The sequence below is a fragment of the Struthio camelus genome, chromosome 2, assembly GCF_040807025.1.
Source record: "Struthio camelus isolate bStrCam1 chromosome 2, bStrCam1.hap1, whole genome shotgun sequence".
Lineage (NCBI taxonomy): Eukaryota > Metazoa > Chordata > Aves > Struthioniformes > Struthionidae > Struthio > Struthio camelus.
In genome coordinates this window covers 118,924,933-118,945,187 of record NC_090943.1, presented here as the reverse complement: position 1 = coordinate 118,945,187, position 20,255 = coordinate 118,924,933, and the positions used below count along the sequence as shown (strand labels likewise).

Sequence of the window (20,255 nt, the reverse complement as noted above, 5' to 3'; positions counted from 1 at the left end):
GAAATATGACTGTCAGGGCTCAGAGAGGGGGAAAGGCAGATTTTCTTTGGGACTCAGGTGAATTACTCAGATGGTATCTAAATATTCGGGTGGGTACAGCTGGATATACTATTCTATAAGGAACAAAACATACACAACACACTTGTATTTGGAAAGAAGAGGCAATATGCAGTTGGATTTCTCAGGACAGATTTGCAGCTGCAAAGGTGAGTGAGGAATAAATCATGTCTCCCAGATATAATGTGCTCATCTATGTCTGCTAGAATTTGATAAACTGAGAAGACTGCCTTGACTCTATGCTACAGCTGGCTAGGTGACAGTCCATGACACCCTCTCAACCCTCAGGATCAAACACCGATTTCTTTTTAATCGTAAATCTTCTGAGAACACTTGAAGACTACATCTCGTTGAGTACAACTAAGGATGTGGTTGTCAGCCCAAAACATAAAAAGGAATGACAATGGGATTTCTTATCCAGCTACTTCTGAGAGTGCTCATTAATGAACTATGCACTGGGGGAATTAGCAGGCACCAAGAATGGTGTGGTACATTCAGACTGTACTGAAGCCATGGCCCCAGAAACATCAGAAGCAGAGAGATTACGTGCACTTCAGAAAGCATGTTCTGAAGCTTAACGTCCTCTCTTCTGCTGAACTATCTATTTGATACCAGAAAAACAAGCACCCGTGCATAGAGCAGGTAAAATGCAAAAATTGGGTCTCACATAAGACTAATCAGTAATCCTCAGTGACACTATGAATGCATCTGTTGTGAGGTAGAATCCCCAGACAAACTGAAAAGTAGCAAAACTAGATAACTTCCAAAGAGTTAAAATGAGCCAAGATGCTGCTCAGCGTGCTTCATGCTATGTACTTGTACACAGGGCACAGGGAAAGCCATAGCATGAAATCTAGCTATAGCTTTCCAAAGCTAGTGCAAAGGCTCAAGTCATATGGACAGAACACTTTCTTGAATAGACAGGGATTGATGCTAGAGTGGCGAAAGTCAAACTCCTGAAGGGCAAGTCTTGAAAAACCTAGAAAGGGAATGCAAGTAGAATATAGCTTGAAGAGCATAAACTGTAAAAGGTTGAATGTATAAACAGAAGTACCCCAGTCACTGTAACTGAAAATTGATTGGGGGGTTGCATTAGGCAATTTGTAAGAATACGCAATCAACTGCTACTTTTGCTGTTATCTCTCGGCTGGTATCCCAGTAACTAGCAAATCCTCTGTTCTGAAGTGGAATATGACTCAAGTTCAGGGAGTAGCTTTATCTAGAGTAATTTGAAGTTACTCCACCTGGCAAATTCTAACTTACATACTTAACTCTTTTGCTTTATAGCATGCCAATCATTGTTTATGCTAAGCTGAATCATAGGGAACATATCTGCTTTCCCATATCTTTCTCAGCCTAAGCAAATCTTATTAACTACATTTTCTTTTCTTGACAGTGAACTTGAGTAATAAGTTTTGTTCATCTGAGAAAAGAGATACAGATTTTGTTTAATACATATGGTATAAACCGAGCAGAAAGTTCCCCAAGTTCCAAGCAAGCAGCAAATGCAGCATCTGATATCACATAAGTCAGGCATGTCTGATAGCTTTACAGATCAAGAGAAAAAACTGAAAAAAATGCACATCAGTTTTACTATAATTCGTCACCTTTGTACGCACAATATCATTCCAAAGTGACTTACTTCTCCAGAGGGGACCAGTCTCCATCAGATAAGGGGTAATGATCACTCGAGTGATAAATCAAAGTTTCTTTCTGTTCTTCATCCTTTGGTGATGAATTTGAGGATCCTCTGTGGAGATGCATGAAACATTAAGTAAGTTAGCTATAAGAATATCTGCATTGCTAATTCAGTTAGAAAAATCACTTATATGCTACTAAAAATCCAAGATCAAAAGAAAAAAGTGTATAAAGAATTCATTGCTTGTGATGCATCTTTATACAACTTAAAACGTGCAGTAAAACTACTGTTAATAGTTAAAATATCACAGGAGCTTAAAAATCTACTACTCTGACACGTAAGTTAATCTTGAACTAAGAAATCACACTAGCATAAGTGATATCATCCTCTGCAGCTGGTTATTACTACCAAAACCACTAAAGCTGAATATGAAAATATGCATATGATGTCAACTTTAGAACTTCCAAAACGGTGAAATAGAAATAATAGTTCTGACAATGCATTTTACAAATATATACTATTTAGAAATTTAAAAAAATAGGGGTAACAACAAGCCACACAATTCACTCGGAAATTTACAAATTAACATAAACTACAATGAGTAGCTAAAAGTACCGTAATTCTTTGAGCAGAGGTTAGTTTGGCCTGGGACTCTACTCAATATTTGTAACTGAAGAAAAACAGTAAGATCACTGAACATGCATGTGTTGTATTTTATTTAGAAGTCCTTTTAAAACACTTTTTTTTTTTTTAAGCTTTCTGAACTTTACTGAATAACTATTCTCAGGAATATTCTGAGTTTTGACTTTAGATCAAGAGCATTATAGCTACTACAGCACATATAAAACAAGGAAGACGTGCATGGAATTTGATTGCAAAAAGTAACATAAATTATCGTAGGATACTGTTATGAATTTTTTTTCCCCATGAACAGAATGGTTGGACTGGATCTCTTCTTTTGGAATATTAATGCTTTTTTTCCATCCATAAGAGAAATTAAAGATTTTAACATCTATTAAAATGCATGAATATTCAGAGTTTACACAAGTACACAATACAGCTCTTTAGATCCTAAGCATCAGTTACAGTGATCATTTGCACACACCTTTCACTTGGAAGACAGTCTATTCTATGTTAAGTACTGGATCTTAAAAACAGAACATTGTAAGATACATATTCCACTTCTTATTCAGTATCACTATTCTTATGAAAGTTTATTGCTTAGATGGCAGCAATAGAGACTTTACATCCTGTGTATTCATAAGCCAAACTAACAGCAATAGAAATACATCCAATACTATTTTTGGCTGTGTCCAGTGCTAAGAATCTCAAAAAGAGGTAAATGGTGTTATCAAACAATTAAGAAAGCAAACTAGAAGATGATGAGAAACAGGTCCTCAATATTCTCACCTGGGAAGGGGCAAGATGACAAATAAATGGATTTTATTCACTTGGGAATTAGCCATCAACTTTGTTCACATGAAGAATGAAATAACCAGATTTCATCCCTCAGTGGATAAGTCTGATCTCTAAGGTTTTAAATACAGATGCAGTTAAAGACCACTGAAAATAAGATGGGAAGAGTAATACCAGATCAGTGTGCATCAAATAGTGACTTTTACTTTCCCTATTAATTCTAAACTACCTATTATGCGACATTCATAAACACTGCTATGACTTATTCCCATGCTTACCCATTTCATACATACTTTAAATACATATATAAAATTTGTACAGTTATAAAAGACATTTGAAAAAAATAAGTTACATTAATATTTGGAAATGGAAGAAGAAATAGCCTGTCTCCCATTTTATAAGACTAGAACTAGATAAGACATTACATGCTGGTGCCTATGGCTGAAATTTTGACCTTCCCAAATGGAACATCAATCTCCCTTTTCCTTTCTCAGCTACACTCTGAAATCTGAAGATGTGCTTAATAATAGATAAGTTTTTTTTTTAACATATATGTGTGCACGTGTGCGTGTATATGTATAAAACCAGTGTCTTACAAAGTCTTCCTTTTGCATCATAACACATTGCTTTTCTCTTCAACTGAGAACACATTTCTGCTGAAGTTTCTGTTGACAATAATATTCTGGTTTACAAAGAAAAAGCCTTTACAATTTTTTATTCTTTTAAAATGTACAAACAATAAAACCAGGGTAGCCTTTATGGAAACACTATGGCCTGCTCAGCTATGATGAAATCAGATATTTAAATCAAGCCTACACATTTTTATTCATGTCTACTAAAATTGAGATAATTGCTTGAAGATCAGTCTGAATCGTAATCATTGGCAGTAATCATGAAAACAGCCATTATTAGCATGACATTTCTAAAGTGTTTCTACAGTTGTAATAATTTATTTTAAAAAGAATATGAAAACTATTTCCTTTCTGCCTGTATTTGATGGAAATGTTGATAATTTCTCTATGATAAGTTATTCACAAATTGTTGTCTTAATGTTTCTGTATTGATGACTGATAAACTTAATCCTTACCTCAAAAAAGGAGAAAAAAAATCTTACATTAAATGAAATACCAATTCCTAGATATAGACAGATAGAATACTCACTTTAAAATGGCAATTCTTTGACATTTCACAAGAGTGAAAAAACAAGACCAATGAAGGAGGACTAGTAAAGCTATTGATATTGTAGAAAATATTTTAAAATCTAGATATTGTTTTTTGCAGTTTCTCTTGGTCATAGGTGGAATAATACTTAGATTCATGTTTTTTTGTTGCACTCACCTTTTTAACTGGTACTTTATAGTAAATTTGAGAATTTTCTTTCAAGATAAAGTTACCAGAACTGCCATTCAAGCATATTAAACATAAAGCTCCACTTTGCTGATAGTTTATCCACTTCAAAATACAGGACTGATATTTTTTCTATATGACTTCATATATGCAAAGAATTCTCCTTACAGATGTGAAGGAGCATTCGTTTCTGTAGTTTTCAGTAATCAAAGCAAGCTTCTTGTTACAGAAAAGTCAAAGTCAGACATGGTACACTACAGGCATTTCATACTGCAGTTTACATAGAGTTTTCTAACCACTCTGTGAGACTATTACATTAGAAAATTACATTAGAAACTTTTTAATGTCCAGTCAGGCAGTAGACCATGACAACGCTTCTTTATCAGAATGGGCTTAATTCTATTTCACCTTCATACCAAAATGGCCTAACTTAAAAGACTCTCTAGAGATACAGGTGATAATCTTTTTCTTGTTGTTTCTTTGTTTTTGTTTTTTAAAGGAAAAGCCTACCTGCAGTCTTTTGGAACTTAGGCATTATTTGCATAGAGGAGAGGTATTAGTCACTCTTAAAAGTTTCAGTGATACCAGTGAAAGCAGTCAAAAAATATTTGATAGTTTACCTTAGTGGTTGAACACCTTTCTCATCATCTGAGCTTATTTCCATTTCAAAAATCTCTTCTGTGCCAGTAGAAGAGATTTGATCTTCCTTCCTGCTATCTTGTTTGTATTTCTTTCTTCTTCTTTTTTTCTTTTTCACAGAACCTGGGGTGAACACAGTCTCTCCTTCCATAGCATGTGGAATTTCCGAGTTCGGACACGTCCTCTCATTTTCACCTGATTTCAAATGATTGTCAGTCTCTTTAAAAAACTGGTCTTCAGTGGGTATTGGAGAAGTCGCCAAATATGCGGGAACTTTTTCCTAAATAAAAAGTAAGCAAACAAAAAATAGACTAATTTAATCTGTTATGTACATACAGGGTGGCCTACAGATTAATCTTTTCATTTATGTTTAGATAGGAGGCCATACCATAGCCCAATGCTGTAAAAGACTGATATCCAAAAAGTAACCAAGTCTAACAGGGGAAATAAAAAAGTTAAAAGAAATTAATGTGTTTATATTCCTACAGTTTCAAGGAGACATGCACAATTGACTGCGGCAGCAAAGCTTAAATACCCATGCAGTGGAATAGTTTTGAAGTTATCTGTCCTTGAGCACACCAAGCTAGTTAAATGAATCGCTTCATATTTATTTTGAAACACAGACTCACAGAAAAGTCTAGGGTTGGAAGAAGCCTCTGGAGATCATCTGGTCCAACCTTCTGTCAAAAGCAGGGCCTTAGATTAGGTTATCAAGGGCCCTGTCAAGCTGAGTCTTGAATTTTTACAGCGAGAGAGCTTCTATCACTTCTCTGAACAACCTATTCCAGTGTTTAACTGTTCTCATGGTGAAGAATTTTTCTCACAACCAGATGGAATTTTCCCCTTGCGTCCATTGCCTCTTGTCCTGTTGCGGTGCATCCTTGTGAAGAGACTGCCTCTGTCTTCTCTGTAACTACTTTCTATGTATTGCAAAATTGCAGTTAGATCACCCTGAGCTTTCTCTTCTCTGAACAAACCTGATTCCAGCAGCCTTTCTTCCTATGTTGACTTCTCCAACCCTCTGATCATCTCGGTGGCCCTCTTCTGCACTCCCTCCAGTTTTCCAGGTCTCTCAAACTGGGGGGGGACCAGAACCGGGTACAGCGTTCCAAGTTTGGCCTAACAAGTGCCAGGTAGACTGGTATAATCACATCGCTCTGTTTGCTGGCTGTGCTCTTGCTGATGCAGCCCAGGATACATTTGCCTGCTTTGCTGCAAGGGCGCACTGATGGCTCATGTTTAGCTTGCTGTGCACCAGGACCTCCAGGGCCTTTTCTACAGAGCTGCAGTACCCCCAGTTAAACTCCAGTCGGTACTGCTGCATGGGATTATTCCATTCCAGGTGCAGGCTTTCATATTTATCTTGGTTAAACCTCATGCAATTCCAGGTGGCCCAATCTTCCAGCCTGCTGAGCTGTTTCTATATGGTGGCTTTTTTTTTTCTGGCCTGTCTTCATCTCCTTCCAGTTTCTTGTTAACCACAAACTTGGTGAGGATGCACTCTGTCTTATCATCCATGTCAGACGCTACTTAAGTAAAGTATCTTTCAAAAAGAGAAACTTGACATAACTATAATTTATTCAGGTTAAAAAAAATGCCCCTTCTATTAAGTACTATTCACTGGCCTCTGAAGCAGTGATTCAGATCGAGAAAGAGCTCTACTGATCAACGGCCCATGCTTATAACGCTATTTTCACATAGTAGGAAGTAGAGTGGAGAACAATGTCTATCCTCCCACGGTATCTGTATTTCTAAGTCACCAAGTCTTAATAAAACACTTTTACATCATACAAGAAATTGAACAGTATTGATGTTTGGACTGAAAGAAAAAGTACTGTGTAAAGGAGCAAAGGAGTAAGACAAAGTGAAATAAAATTAGTAGAGAATGGAATTTGCACAGGGGGAAAAAGAAAGGAGGAAAAGTTAGGGGCCCTATTTCAAGATAAGAACAGAAGTAAATACAGGATGCCTCTTACTTTGCAGGCACTATTATCAGGAAGATTAGCTATTGCTGCAGTCAGGAATGACACAGTGGTCAGAAATGGCCAGAGCACTGATACTACTTTCAATGTGTTCAAAGTCTGAACTGCTATTAGCTTAATATTAAACTCTTTTATTTCACTTAAGTTAAGAGTTACAGACCAAATTTTGCTCCACTGGCTAGGAGGTGGAAAAATTTGGAGAAAGGAGAGCAAAATACAGGCTTATACGGCATTAAAGACACAAAGATTCTGCACAGTGAAAAAATTCAAATAAAATGATAGCACGTAAGTTCCTGCAAATTGGACATTCTATGCAATTAATGATAAATAATCTAGAATACTAAGACAAAATTCAAAAAACAGAAGCCAAACCAAAGGAAAAGTTAAAAGAAAGATTACTGAAAAATGATGCCTGAAAGTCACGTTATAATAGTCCTGAAAGTATAACGCAAAGTATCTGTACTAGATGAAAGTACACAAAAAGCTTCATGTACATTTTTCAGCACAACATATCACACCAAAAAGGAACACTTCTTGCTACTAGTCTCTGATTTGCATAATTCAGGTGTGTGGGTATTATTTCTGGATGTCAAGACCTGAAAACAGCAAAGAGAGCCCACTTGAAAGAAGCTTTCTGAACAACTCGAGGACCATGATGACAGCTTTAGTATCTATAGTTTAAGCATAGTCTCAAGAACTGACCACAAGGGTATACGTGATCAGCAGCAGATACACAAAGTAAAAATCTCTAGCAGGGACTAAATACCAACTCAGTCTTCAGCTCTGTAGCTAATTCACTCTGTACTTTCAGCACAAACCATCAGCTTTCTAGAACACACTATACACAGATAAGGTACTCTTGTTAGAGATTAAAACATACAAAGCAAGTGCAATAGCCTCCTTAAAACTTTGTATCAGGGACAAAGGTAGTGGTTATCATCCCCGCTTTCTAAAAACCAAAACGATAAAGACCAAACCATAATCTTATGACTGATCAGTTCCCATCAGTGACTGACACAGCCTGCATCTATAAAGAACTTCTTTCAGTTTTGATATTACTCCTGGTATATGCTAAAACAGAACCCAAGTTTTCTTTCTCTTAAGGATTATGATTTCTCTCCCCAAGATCATTATCATTTATGGTACTAGTTTTAATGCTTTTTTTCGCTTTCCAGTTTAAATGATAAATGCTTTTAAAATGAATGCTTCCTCCCTTCCCTCACAATAAACAGGGAGTAGTGCCATAACCAGAAAAAGTTGATCAAGCCAATTTCCCATGATGGAAGACTCTGGTTCCTAATAGCAGGAATGAATTCACACTGCATCCTTTCCTCCACTGAGATAAGACATTTTACCTCTCCTCTGTTTCCACTGAGCCTTTTGGAACTTTATACTTAAACCTTCTTTACTTCTATCTTGCTGAAAAGTGCCAACAGATTCAAAAATTATCAAAAACAAAGCTCAGGACTGACAAATATTGCAGTTACACAGGTCCCATATCCTTAAGAAATCAGACTAGAAAGGAATCAGTATTCCTCTCTTTCTGAGTTTCATTAGCTTCCAGTGACAAGAGGTCTTGGGAAATTAATTTTGGTATCACAAGAAGAATTCTCAAGTTTGAGAAGCTATTGCTAACTGCTGAAAGTTTCACTGATAAACAGTGAAAAACTGCACCAAAAATCATAAAAAAAAAGTTTCTAATTAAACAGATTATATTAGTTTAGAGGTCAGTAACACAAGCTGTAAGAACTTATGATAAAAATTATTATAAGGCACTGCAATCTGTATAACTGCAGCCAACAAGAATGAGTATACTAAAACAAAATAACTAAAAATTCAGCGAGTCTTTCAAATAATGTTCTAAATAGGTACTTCATTATCACTAATGATAAAATTCTACAGAATACCATACACCTTAGCAGGGTATGAAAGTGATGTAGGACTCCACCACAGAAAATCTAGCTTTCAAAAAAGTTATCATACTAACAACACTATATTAAGCATTTTCAACGCATTGCTCTGTTAACATAGCATTGTAGTTATCATGAAGCACAAGATCCTTACATTTTCCTCCTCAGTTTCTTGTACAAAGAAAGCTTCTCCATTGTCACCTAGTTTCATATGAAGATCAACAGCATCGCCATTAATTTCTATATCGATCTGCAAAAAGAGACAATTTAACATAAATAATTCACCTTAGGGGAAAATACTGACTCTGAGCCCCAGTTATGTCTGATAATACACTTTATTCCACTGTATGAACATCACTCCTTCTTCCTCTTCTCCTTTTTGAAAGAAGTCTATCTTTATTTTGTTACCCTCAAAACAAGTCTGGCTCTTAGGAGAGATTCTGGGCCTAACACACCCACAAGAAAAATTGGAGGAAGGTTTAAAAACATCTGAAGACTGAATTTTGCTCATCTGCTTTGGAGAGCTAGAAGACTAAATAACAATAATTGAACTAATCTTTCTTTTTTTGGAGGAATGCTGAATGAATGAGACTGTCCATGTTCACATTCTTAAAGCTCAACCTGAAATGGGGCCTGGTACAAATTTAAGTCCCAAATACTAAAAGTTCAAGATGACAAACTGGAAGCTTCTTGAAGGCTCATTTTGTGTCTATCTCTGTCTGTATCTCTCTATATAATAATGTATGTATGCATGTGTGTATATATACACATATATATATACACACACACACACATATATGTACATACACATATAACAAGTAACCTTAACACTATGGCTTCAATGGGATAGAGGTTTGCCATGGTTATTTCTGCATTTCAGTTAATGTTGTTTCAGATCTACAGAATTACATCTCGAAGCCCTGGGAATTAACATTTGAAATACTCATCAGTTTTTATTATATGAAACGAAACATTCAGTCACAAAAGGAAAGAGGACTAATTTTAATATTAGCACACGGACTGCCAAGAAACAAAAATGCCAGAGGGCTAGAGAAAGACACTACCCTGCATATTCTCATTTACTCTAACGAGAATAAAACTATAGGCCAAGGAAACCCATCATAGGAGGTGATAAGTTACAGAGAGATTTCCCAACATGTGAACAACACCCAAATCCTTAAGACAAGTTTCCCCCTCCACCTACCCCGCAAAAGTTCTGAACTAATGGTATTGATCTGAATTTCATACTCATTTCACTACCAACCACAGTTTATTCTTAAAATATTTTCTTATATTTCCAACTGAGTAACATGAGTTTTCAAAAAAAATATTACCTCAGTGTTTCTTTCTTCAACTTTTACTTTATAACGATTTACTGGGACAAAAATCCCTAATTTTAGCAGCTATACATCACAATGATTTCTGGAAATTTCAGTATATGTCTTCAGTACAGAGTTGAAACCAACATGCATATTTTGCTTTGCCATGCATCTTGAGACTGCCGATAGATCCTAGCCTCTTCACATGCCAGAGAAAAAGGGGTACAAAACACGGTAATAAATATTCATTTGACTATTGAGAGGATACTCCAATGCAGAATGGCAAATCCAGGGAGGAAGGGGACAAGGACTTTCCACTCAAGAAAAAGCCGAGAACTAGGCTAATAACACTAGGGAGGAAGAGTAGATGTTTCTACTATTCAACAACATTTTAGACGTACCCAGAAGCTCAAGCCCTCTCAAATTTGATTCAGTTTCTCAGAAAGGTAGTTATATTACTGAAGACATTTATCTATCTCAGGTTTCAGATCACTCCTGTTCTAAGCCTCTCTTGCTTGTTATATAATCATTATATATAATCAAAGTACAACTATACCCCTTCTCATGTACCTTCCTGAAAAACTACTAATGTAATTTGTTACAGAAGTGGTCTGGGGAGAGAAAGAGAAAAAAAAAAAGAAAAAAAAAGCCCCACAACTTTTTCTAATCAGTGTGCTCATTAAGAGAATACTAGCAAGTGGGAACCAAAACAAGGGCAGGAACATGGCTGTTAGCCTGTGTTACTATGCTAAATCTAAAACTTTAATGCATATAACACCCAGTGCCTAAGTTGACCCCCTAACCAAAAAAAGGCCCTAAGCATAACTGCTCTTCAAGCTGCACTTTCTTCTTCTTGTACAAGAATATGAAGATGGGAGTACTTTCCTGCATTGTTCTTTCACTTCTCAGAAGAAGAGTATATAATCCTGAGTTTTTATGACCTGTTTAAAAATCAATGCATCGTTTAGCAGTACACCCACAGGCAGTGCTGCCATACCCAGTACTCCCCACTGACAACGTAAACCTCCCTCTCCAATATGTTCATTTTTAGACAAACGTACAAACCAATCCAATTTACTCCTTGAACACGTGATTACTAAGGCCAACACAAGGGGGAGGGCAGGACAACCCTTTTTGGTAGTGCCACAGTCTTAGACTGGCCTGAACTGGACAAGGAATTTTATCACATTAACTTTCAAATAAGCCCATAAGTGAATGAAGTTTAATTCAGGTTTTTATTTGCTTGTGAATATTAACAAGTGCATTTTACAGTGCATATCGACATTAGAGTTAATAAGGAGTAATACTTATAATAGGTCACCAACTGTTAAGACACGCTCTATTTGTCCCCCAGACATGCCAAAAATAGTTGCTTACAACATGAGAGGTCATTTACATGAAATGAAGCATTTCCTTCCCAGCATATCTGAACTAAGTAAAATAGCCATGTAAACATTTTAAGATTGTGGAGTCTATAAACTTGTATTACTCTTTTTTCATAGCTTAAGAGCTAACAAAGCTTTTCTTTTGCAGTACTTTTTTTTGCAGAGCCCTTAAATTACCACAGGAAGTTCTGTATTGTACTCCAAAATTATCGTTCTTCAGAGCTTATATGAGCAACTGCTCTTTCCTTATCAGTCTGCTAACTGGATATGCAGGGAGTGCAGAAGATGTGGCCAGGGGTGGGGGGGGAAGGAATGCACTGGTATTCAAAGTTTTGTTTCAGTCCACTTTCTGAGCTTACCACTTTTTCCTTAGAGCGCAAGACCCCAAGCTTCCCAAATCGGACGTGAAAAGGAGAACACTGGTACGTGCCATCCTGCTGTCGGACCACAATGACATCAATGCATCCTGAAAGAGTAGCCTGATTGATGCCTTTGTACAGCTCCTTCACAGTAACCAGGACTTGACCTGCAAGTTGTCCCACGTAGTTCATAGTCTGAGACTATGAGAGAGGAAGAAAAAAAAAATACTATTTTTTAAAATCAAAGTAAACATACATCATCATTTAATATGTCTGCTTATTGTAACAGCCTTAACACAAACATCTTCAGAAGTGGACAGCATTTTGAGCCAATTCTCATATTATTAACAGTCTTCAGAGCTATAAAATATGTTCTTAATCATATGCTCAAGTAAATCATAACAAGCTATCATTATTTCAATATTTTAAAGTAAATCTTAAAGTATGTATTGTTTAAATCCCATAGGCCTAGATTCAAGTAATGCTTAATTCCTCATGTAAGCTAAAAAGACCAATTCACTTTATGAACACTGCCTATTATTTAGTACAACTGATCTTCTGCTGAAATTAGAGGTCTGATGTACCTGTACATCAGAATGAAAAAAATCTAAGCATCAGGAAACGTTTCTGTAGAATTCCTCTATATGTAACTCTTCCTTTACAGATCTGTATTTTAAAAACTGCTGCACCATCATAAATAAATTATCAAAAGATTTAATGGGAGACAGAAGCTGCCAGAAGACTGGGCAGAATGAGTGAGTGTGGGGGGAAAAAAAACAGATGGAATAAATCTTTTTTTCTTCCCTTATGCAAGTAGAGTACACCACCACTGAATGTATTTCATCAACAAACAAGTACTAAAAACTTCTTGCAACATAAAATCATGAACTTGTCAAAGCCTTCTTGTAAAGAACTACCACCCATCTTCAGCAGTTAAAACTAAGACGAATAAGACTTCTACCTGTGGTAGAAGATGCCAGATAATCAAAGTTACTGAGACTCTTCCATTAGCTTTAGATTAAAGTAAAATTACAATAAAATTACAATTGTAACTATACAATTATCATGTATAGTTACAATGTATACAGCTTCAAGAAGCTTATATGTGTATTTAAAGCAGCTGTTGAAGTACAGTTTGCTCAGAGAAAATATAGCACATCTAGCAGTATCAGGACCTTGTCCTGAACACTCTTCTCATCTATGAGAAGCAAACATTGACCTAGTAGCTAGCAACCACCACTATTTCTACAGAAATTATATACAAAAAATAAGCACTAAGTTTTAAATACTACATTTTCATATACGAAAAGCAAGTCCTAGTCAAGTTTACTCACTCATGCGATACATTATTTTAAATATAAAGAGTTATCTTATCCACTAACTACTTTCCACAGGTTTCACAAAGTTTCAGTCAAGTGAGAACAAATTTTTACAATATCTGCTGCTGTTCATACTCTCTGACAGCAGGAAAATTGACAAGAACAACAGGTAGTCTAGATGAAGAAGTCCATATTAGACAAGAGTGGAGAGTATAGTAGAGAATTCAAGAGAAGGAAGATACACAGAAAGATTATGCTATAGTCAAACACTAGACAGAAAAGAGAAATGCAAAGATGAAGAACACATACAACCACTTATCAAATATTCTGTCTAAGCCATTACAATACTTAAGTGGCATTTTGAATAATTTAGTCATTTCAGACTAAGAACAGTGTGAATCGTGACAGCCAAGAAGAAATGAAGCCCAAAGATTTCTCTTCTTTCTATTAAAGCTCAGATGTTTTGAGAAAAAACAACGAAGGTGTTCTAATGGGAAGTACCCAGGGAGGCTGGAAGTGCAGCTCTTCCTCATTCTACCCTTCTGCCAAAAGACTGCTACAACTTCATTTCAAATATATTCAAGCACCTACATGACTCTGAAGTTAAGGGCATTATTCGGAAGAACAATGAGCCACTGCAGACAAGCAAAACACATAGCACCAAACATATAAATAGGCTTAAATTGTAAAAATTTAATTTTAGTATAATATTTCTACAAATAAGCTTACAGTGAATTTCTTTGTCTATATACTCATTTATTTCTATTAGACTCTGAACAGGGTTTCAAATTCAATTCAAGACCGTGATTAGGATTTTTCTTAGTGGTTCTAAAGACTACTGCGTATTGCACTGCAAGAGTTCTTCCTCCTGATACAGTTTTCATCATCTAGGTAATTACACAATTTTTTCAGTTCTGAGCTTTCAAAGTCTTCTTGCAGTAGCACAGGGTGTATTGCAGTCATTCAGAAGTTTGGCTTTTTGTAGCAGCTGATGGTGCCAATATAATTGTAAATATGCAGGAGATTGAGCCAGCTCTAGAAGTATTTTTCTCCACCTCAGGCTTCTCAAGGCTAACATACGTTACCTAATCACATACATATTTTGAAAAAAGTTCCTACCTTTCTACAAGGTTTTAAAGGGAAGGTGAGGGCTTGCCTATCCAGATTTAAACCTCTTTTGAAATTATGCACAGAACTACTAGGCTAGTTAACATGCTAGAGAGTTTTTCTCCAGCAGTTTTTCTACAGTATAGTTGATGAAGGCAAAAAGAATAGGCTATCGGAGAGTGACTAATGAGATTAGCTGCATGGACTCCCTAACAACATAGATTAGCAAGTAATAAAATTCAGTTTCATCTCTAAGCAGTTTTATGTACAACTACAAAACTGACTGCTTGCTAGCAGAGATGTTTTGAGTTGAAATAATAGCTCACTCTTGCCAAAAAGGGAAGGCCCCACTTCATCCCTTCCTCATCACACCCTTTTAATGAGCTGATTTTAGCTCACTGACACAGCTGACAGAAGATTACCCATGTTTTTCTTTCAGTAGGTTAGTAAATTAGATCAGCTCACAGACAAGGTGGTGTCAAACACCAGACAGTTGTGAGGCATGCTGCAGCACCAGAGAGCTGGAAGAAAAGGCTGCAGCAAGGAACAGAATATCTTCCTTTTGATAAGTGAGCTATTATTTGCTGCATCATATGGAACTGTAACCCGAGACAGAAAAGCAGCAATATCTCTGTTTTACTGTTTAAACAATTATTTCTCCTCTACGCCCACAGCCAAACCATATTTTAAGTTAAGGGGAAAATTCTGATGCACAGTCTATTGTGATTCATGGCTACACTTTGACCACTTCCAGTGAGACTCTTATTGTATTGGTTTACCCAAATAAGTTGATTTCAAGATGCCAAGGAGACTGAAATTGCTACAAGAAATGTTTGGCACAATTAGGAACAGGAGTTCTTAATAGAGACTCTATTCTATATATTTCATTTCAGTGAACAGGACTTGAAAAGTGGACATTAGCAAGACATTTTCTATCATTTCAGTAGCAAGTATTTAAAGGATTGGAACAACATAACAGCAGCTAAGAACTGAGTTCAGTTGATAAAAACTCTACATTTCCTCAAAGATGTGGTAACTGACCTTGCCTGACCACAGCAAACCACCCCAAAAAATTCACAGGACCGAAAACATTCAGTTGGTATATATATACACATACTCCTTTTCCAGTAAGGAAAGTCATTTCTTTAAAAGATCTCAGTTACATTTGTTTAACCTACAGCAAAACCACTTTTATGATCATACATAAATAATACAACCTCTCTGTATGAAAAATATGAACCTGTTAAGTATTAAAAATGAGAGTTATAAAGAAAGGAGCTTTTTTATAACCTAAGTTTTACAAGAAAGTATTGTCTTGTACACTGTCAGTAAATAAAATTCTAAATTGGACACTAATTTATACTATTGCCTATCAGGTTGTAGTTTTACTTTTTGTTGTATTATTAATTTATAGAGAAGGATTTAGATATTATCACCAGAATCACAAAGATTTCCCACTTTTCCGTAGTGAAGGCACTACCAGAAAAAAGGTGTGGGGACAAAAGGACCAAATACATGCTGAATACATCAGAAGTGGTGGTACTTTAGTAGCGTTGGGATGGAAGTGATCCAAAAGTCACCTAGATAGATCCTTTGTGCAAAATAATGCTTACAAAGCATCTTCCAGAAATAAGCAGCTCTCTAGCCCTACAGAAAAACAACATTCTAGCCACAGAGCAGTTATAATTGAAAATCACTACGTGCAAAGGCAGAGCCACGGAGGAAAAAAAAAAAAAAAGCTACATCAGAACTTAAAAGGTTTTATCCACCTTTATTGATACACATGTTCCCATTCAAAAACAATAAAAACTGCAAGACGATGACTATAATAAAAGTTCAACTCTTAACATAATTGTTGAGTTTGTGTGATAAAACATTCGCTACTTAGAAAGGTCCAAATTGTTGCAAGCAAATGTTCAATTACAAGTAAAACATCAATACATAACTTGAGAAAGATGAAATGTTACATTTAGCTGAAATGTCAAGAGAAGCCCTGCTAGGAGACTTTGGAGTTTTGCTTTAAGTTTTATTGCATATTGTTGGAAAGCTTGAAGCGCGTGGTGCAGAAATTGACTAAAAATAGCAACAATATAACATATCATTGGTTTAATTCTTGCAAAGGTGATAGAAATAACTCAGATCGCAGATTAAGAGGCAAGGCAAAGAATTTCCTAGAAAATTCTCCCTTAGTTATTTCAGGATTTAAAAAAAAATTGTTAAAAATGTCATTGTTCTGAAAGCAGAGAGAAGCTGATAGCAATTTACCTTCATAACCTGCTACAAGAACCTAAAAAGCATGCCAATTTCCAGTTCTGCAATTCAAGATAGAAGTCTGATGGAAAAGACAAGTTAAGCCAATGCTATTTAGCTTTTAAATTTTATTTATTTTGATATCCAGAGTATACACATTACCTGATGCAGTCAAATTCCAGAACTCTGGGTAAAAGCTAAAATTGAGTTAGCTCAGTACTATTTATTCTTGTTGGATAGCAAATCAAAAAACCAAGCAATAGCTAAGAACTCCAAGCAGAAAAAAACAGTTTTTGTGACTTTGGGGGCATCAGAGATTGATTTTTGAATGTTTAAGCTATATTTCCTGGTTTACAAGATGAATATACTAATATGACTAAGATAAGTGCAACTGTAAGTGGGAAGGAGGAAAAGACATCTCTGAAAGACGCTAACCTATATCACGAAGAAAAATTTTTTTCTAGCAAGAAGCCATTACGCAGCAAAAGATAGAAACTGAAACTTTTGTTTTCTTGAGAATATAAAAGTAAATACAAACTACGGAAAGAAAATATTTACTCTGGAAGTTCAAAAGCAAAAAATAAAATTGTGTGTCTCCATCTATAAAATACTCAAATCAGTCTAACTAAAATTAACTCTGCATATGTTTGTTGACTTCTCATGCTGTAAGATGAGTTTCTGACTAGCTCTCAGAAACAACGATTAAACACTACTACAGCTCAGATTGAGCATCTAACGTATTCTATACAATAGATACCAAATTAAATTTTCAAAACCAGTCACCAGGAAATGCTCATGCTTGTATAACTTGAGATGAAGGTTTTGTGGAGAGGGATTTTCTCCACACAATATTAAGCAAAGACAGTTACTTTTGGCTACTACAAAACCAATGTGTTTTCTTGAATAATTTATTTTACATCCTTTGGGAATACCCACGTGCAGGCACACAACAGTCAAAAGACCGTCCACAAACTTGCATTTTCTGTGCATTTGGAACACTGCTTTAACAAAGGTAAACAGTTTTCTTTTTTTCATTCTGAAAGCCAACATGCTTGATACAGGTGTACCATTCTAACTTAATCGGTCTCCAATAACTGACTGTAGTGCCTCGTACTGATCACTACAAATGCCTGGCTCAACAACATTAAAAAAAGAGTAGTGCATATTACTCATAGGCAAGCCATCAGATGTTTTTACTGTACAAAGAAACACTTTTAGTGGGTATGAATTTCCACTGTCTCTGTGAAAAAGTTACTTAAACATAGAACTTAACGTACAATAGAGTATCAATATATCCAATTTATTTTGGGTTGCATTTAGAGGATTAAAAGGTAGTCTAATACCACATGATGTAAATAGTGAAGTTGCATTTGTTTTAAGAGATCAGGTAGAAAGGCAAAACAAAAATCAAACCTTGATTTTCCTCTATTTATCTTTTCTTGCCTATATTTCTATGTGTATGTATTTATGAGGAACGAGCTTTGCTTAACCAGAGAAAAGTTTATATTAAGCATTTTACTAATCTTTGTTTTGTTGCCTAAAATTACCGGAGGAAAAAAAATGAACATATAAAACAGGACCACTGTAGCACCAAGACTACTTGTAAAAACAAACATACGCAACAGCCCCCCCGCCCCACAAGACAAAGACAGCTTCGCTCTTAAGTAAAGATTTTAACTGTGGTTTAGGATTGCTCCTAGCACTGCACACAGCACTTACAGAACAAAAACGGGAAACCAAGCAAGTCTGCTAAATACTGAATTCAAGTTTTTCCATGTAGTATTAAGTACAGTCAGCAGATTGTTAAACATTTTAATTATGTTATAGGGAATGATATACCCATACTTAACAATAAATACATCAAACTCACCAAGATTCCAGAAGGAACCTTTTCATGGGCAGCAAAAACACCTCCACTGAAGTCATCTTCAAAATCATACATCTCCGAGAAATGCATCTCAAACCCCAGCAAACTAACTTTCCATAGTACAGGTAAATGCAAAGCTTACAGCCATAACATAATGTTGTATCAGCATTTCTTCTCTTTTCATAGAAGCAGAAGAGTTAGGTAAATCTTCTGGTCTGTAGTCTCTTAGAGAGAAATGTTTGGTATGCTTTCTCACATAGGGTTATGATTAAAAAGGAAGTGCTTCTTTAAGAAAACTCACATAGAAACTCCTTCACCAATAGACTTTGCTTGAAATGTCACAGCCCCCTTGCACTCTCCAAGATAAGTAATAACATGGACAGACTTTACCATATGTCTGCACTGATAGGTAATGATCTTGGATATACACTAAGTCACATGACTCTGGGTGAAGCTTACCCCGGATTTAGTTAATGATTCTTAAGCCATGTCTACATTAGCTCACTGGGAGACTTTTCACACCACTGTTACAACTTCATCACCTGTAGCAACATTGGAAGTTCTTGTTCAGCAGCACACAGAATTAAAGAACGCCAGCTGCCACTCTGTGCTCCCTACTGCCTCTGCTGATGGTTTCACTAAGTTAGCTTTGCAAATTTCATGGGACAAATCTGACTGTTTGGGACTGTTCAAGGTTTGGTATTTGTGAAAATTGGGGCTTTTTTTTTTTTTAAACTGTTCCAACGCTATTTTAAAAGGAGAAAGTGATAACTATTCTGGTGCGAAGTTCATACTGAAAACACACAAAAATAAGGTACATCAAAATAATCATTTTTTTCCGTGGAAGTTTTCCTACTTAACTCAAATTGTTAATGTAGTATAATTTGGGTGTGCAGACAATGCACACAGGTTTATTGTATACCCAGCTCCATGACTGAGAATAAAAATTCATTTTTAATCTGAGGAATTTTAAAAGAGCATTACTTTTCTAAATAATACCATGGCTGTGAAATAATTGAGGAAGCACAGTATTATAAAGAAATAGTTCTACCACTGAAATCTAGGAACGGGAGACATATCCACTGAGAATCATTCGCTGAGGAAATACTGTATTTCCTCAACGCAGACGCATTCTTTCACAGTTCTTCCATTAAACACATGCATCTTCCCCACTAACACCTGTGCTATTTCGGATCTGCTATAGAAGACTGTGGAGGTCTACTTCTTGAATTAGAAATGAAAATAGCCTGTCTAGGATTCTGCTGACCCCTTCACTCTAACCTTCTCTAAGAAGTTTTGTTAACAGATACTTTAAACTCTGCTGCAGGGACAATGAATCACTTATTGGATGCAACTAAATGGCTTCTAGATTTCTAAAATAATACAAGGACTATACCCAAGACCAAAACTAAATCAATTTTGGTGACAGACTCCTAAACAGAGTGTTGGGTTTGCTACATATGCAGTAAGATTACAATAAACTGCTGCTGCTACTGGGAGCTTTCCTTACGTATTGAACAACTTTACATTTAATGTGGCTCTTTGCAGGAAAAGTTACTGGTTTCATTAGCAAAGATGTGATGTACGCTCATAAGATATTAAGAATAACTATAACACTCAATTTTCCTCTGCTTGTTCACCATTCTTGACTATATCACG

The 20,255-nt window shown here is 35.9% G+C and overlaps 1 protein-coding gene across 5 annotated transcripts in view; it reads right to left on the bottom strand.

Moving 5' to 3' along the window:
• Window positions 1-20,255, bottom strand: part of LPIN2 (lipin 2) — a 49,894-nt gene that overhangs the window by 20,888 nt on the left and 8,751 nt on the right. For 3 of the 5 annotated variants that reach the window (XR_011139146.1, XM_068932289.1, XM_068932288.1), the window contains 4 exons: window positions 12,054-12,254; window positions 9,145-9,240; window positions 5,080-5,378; window positions 1,700-1,807 (listed from right to left, as the gene is read on the bottom strand). Coding sequence is in view for 3 of the 5 variants with exons in the window: in XM_068932289.1 (XP_068788390.1) it covers window positions 1,700-1,807; window positions 5,080-5,378; window positions 9,145-9,240; window positions 12,054-12,245 (695 nt within the window). In the remaining 2 variants the exon portion in view is untranslated. Of the gene's footprint in view, window positions 1-1,699; window positions 1,808-5,079; window positions 5,379-9,144; window positions 9,241-12,053; window positions 12,255-18,599; window positions 19,025-20,255 lie in introns of those variants that run through there. The other 2 variants (XR_011139145.1, XM_009667094.2) reach the window with 1 other exon arrangement.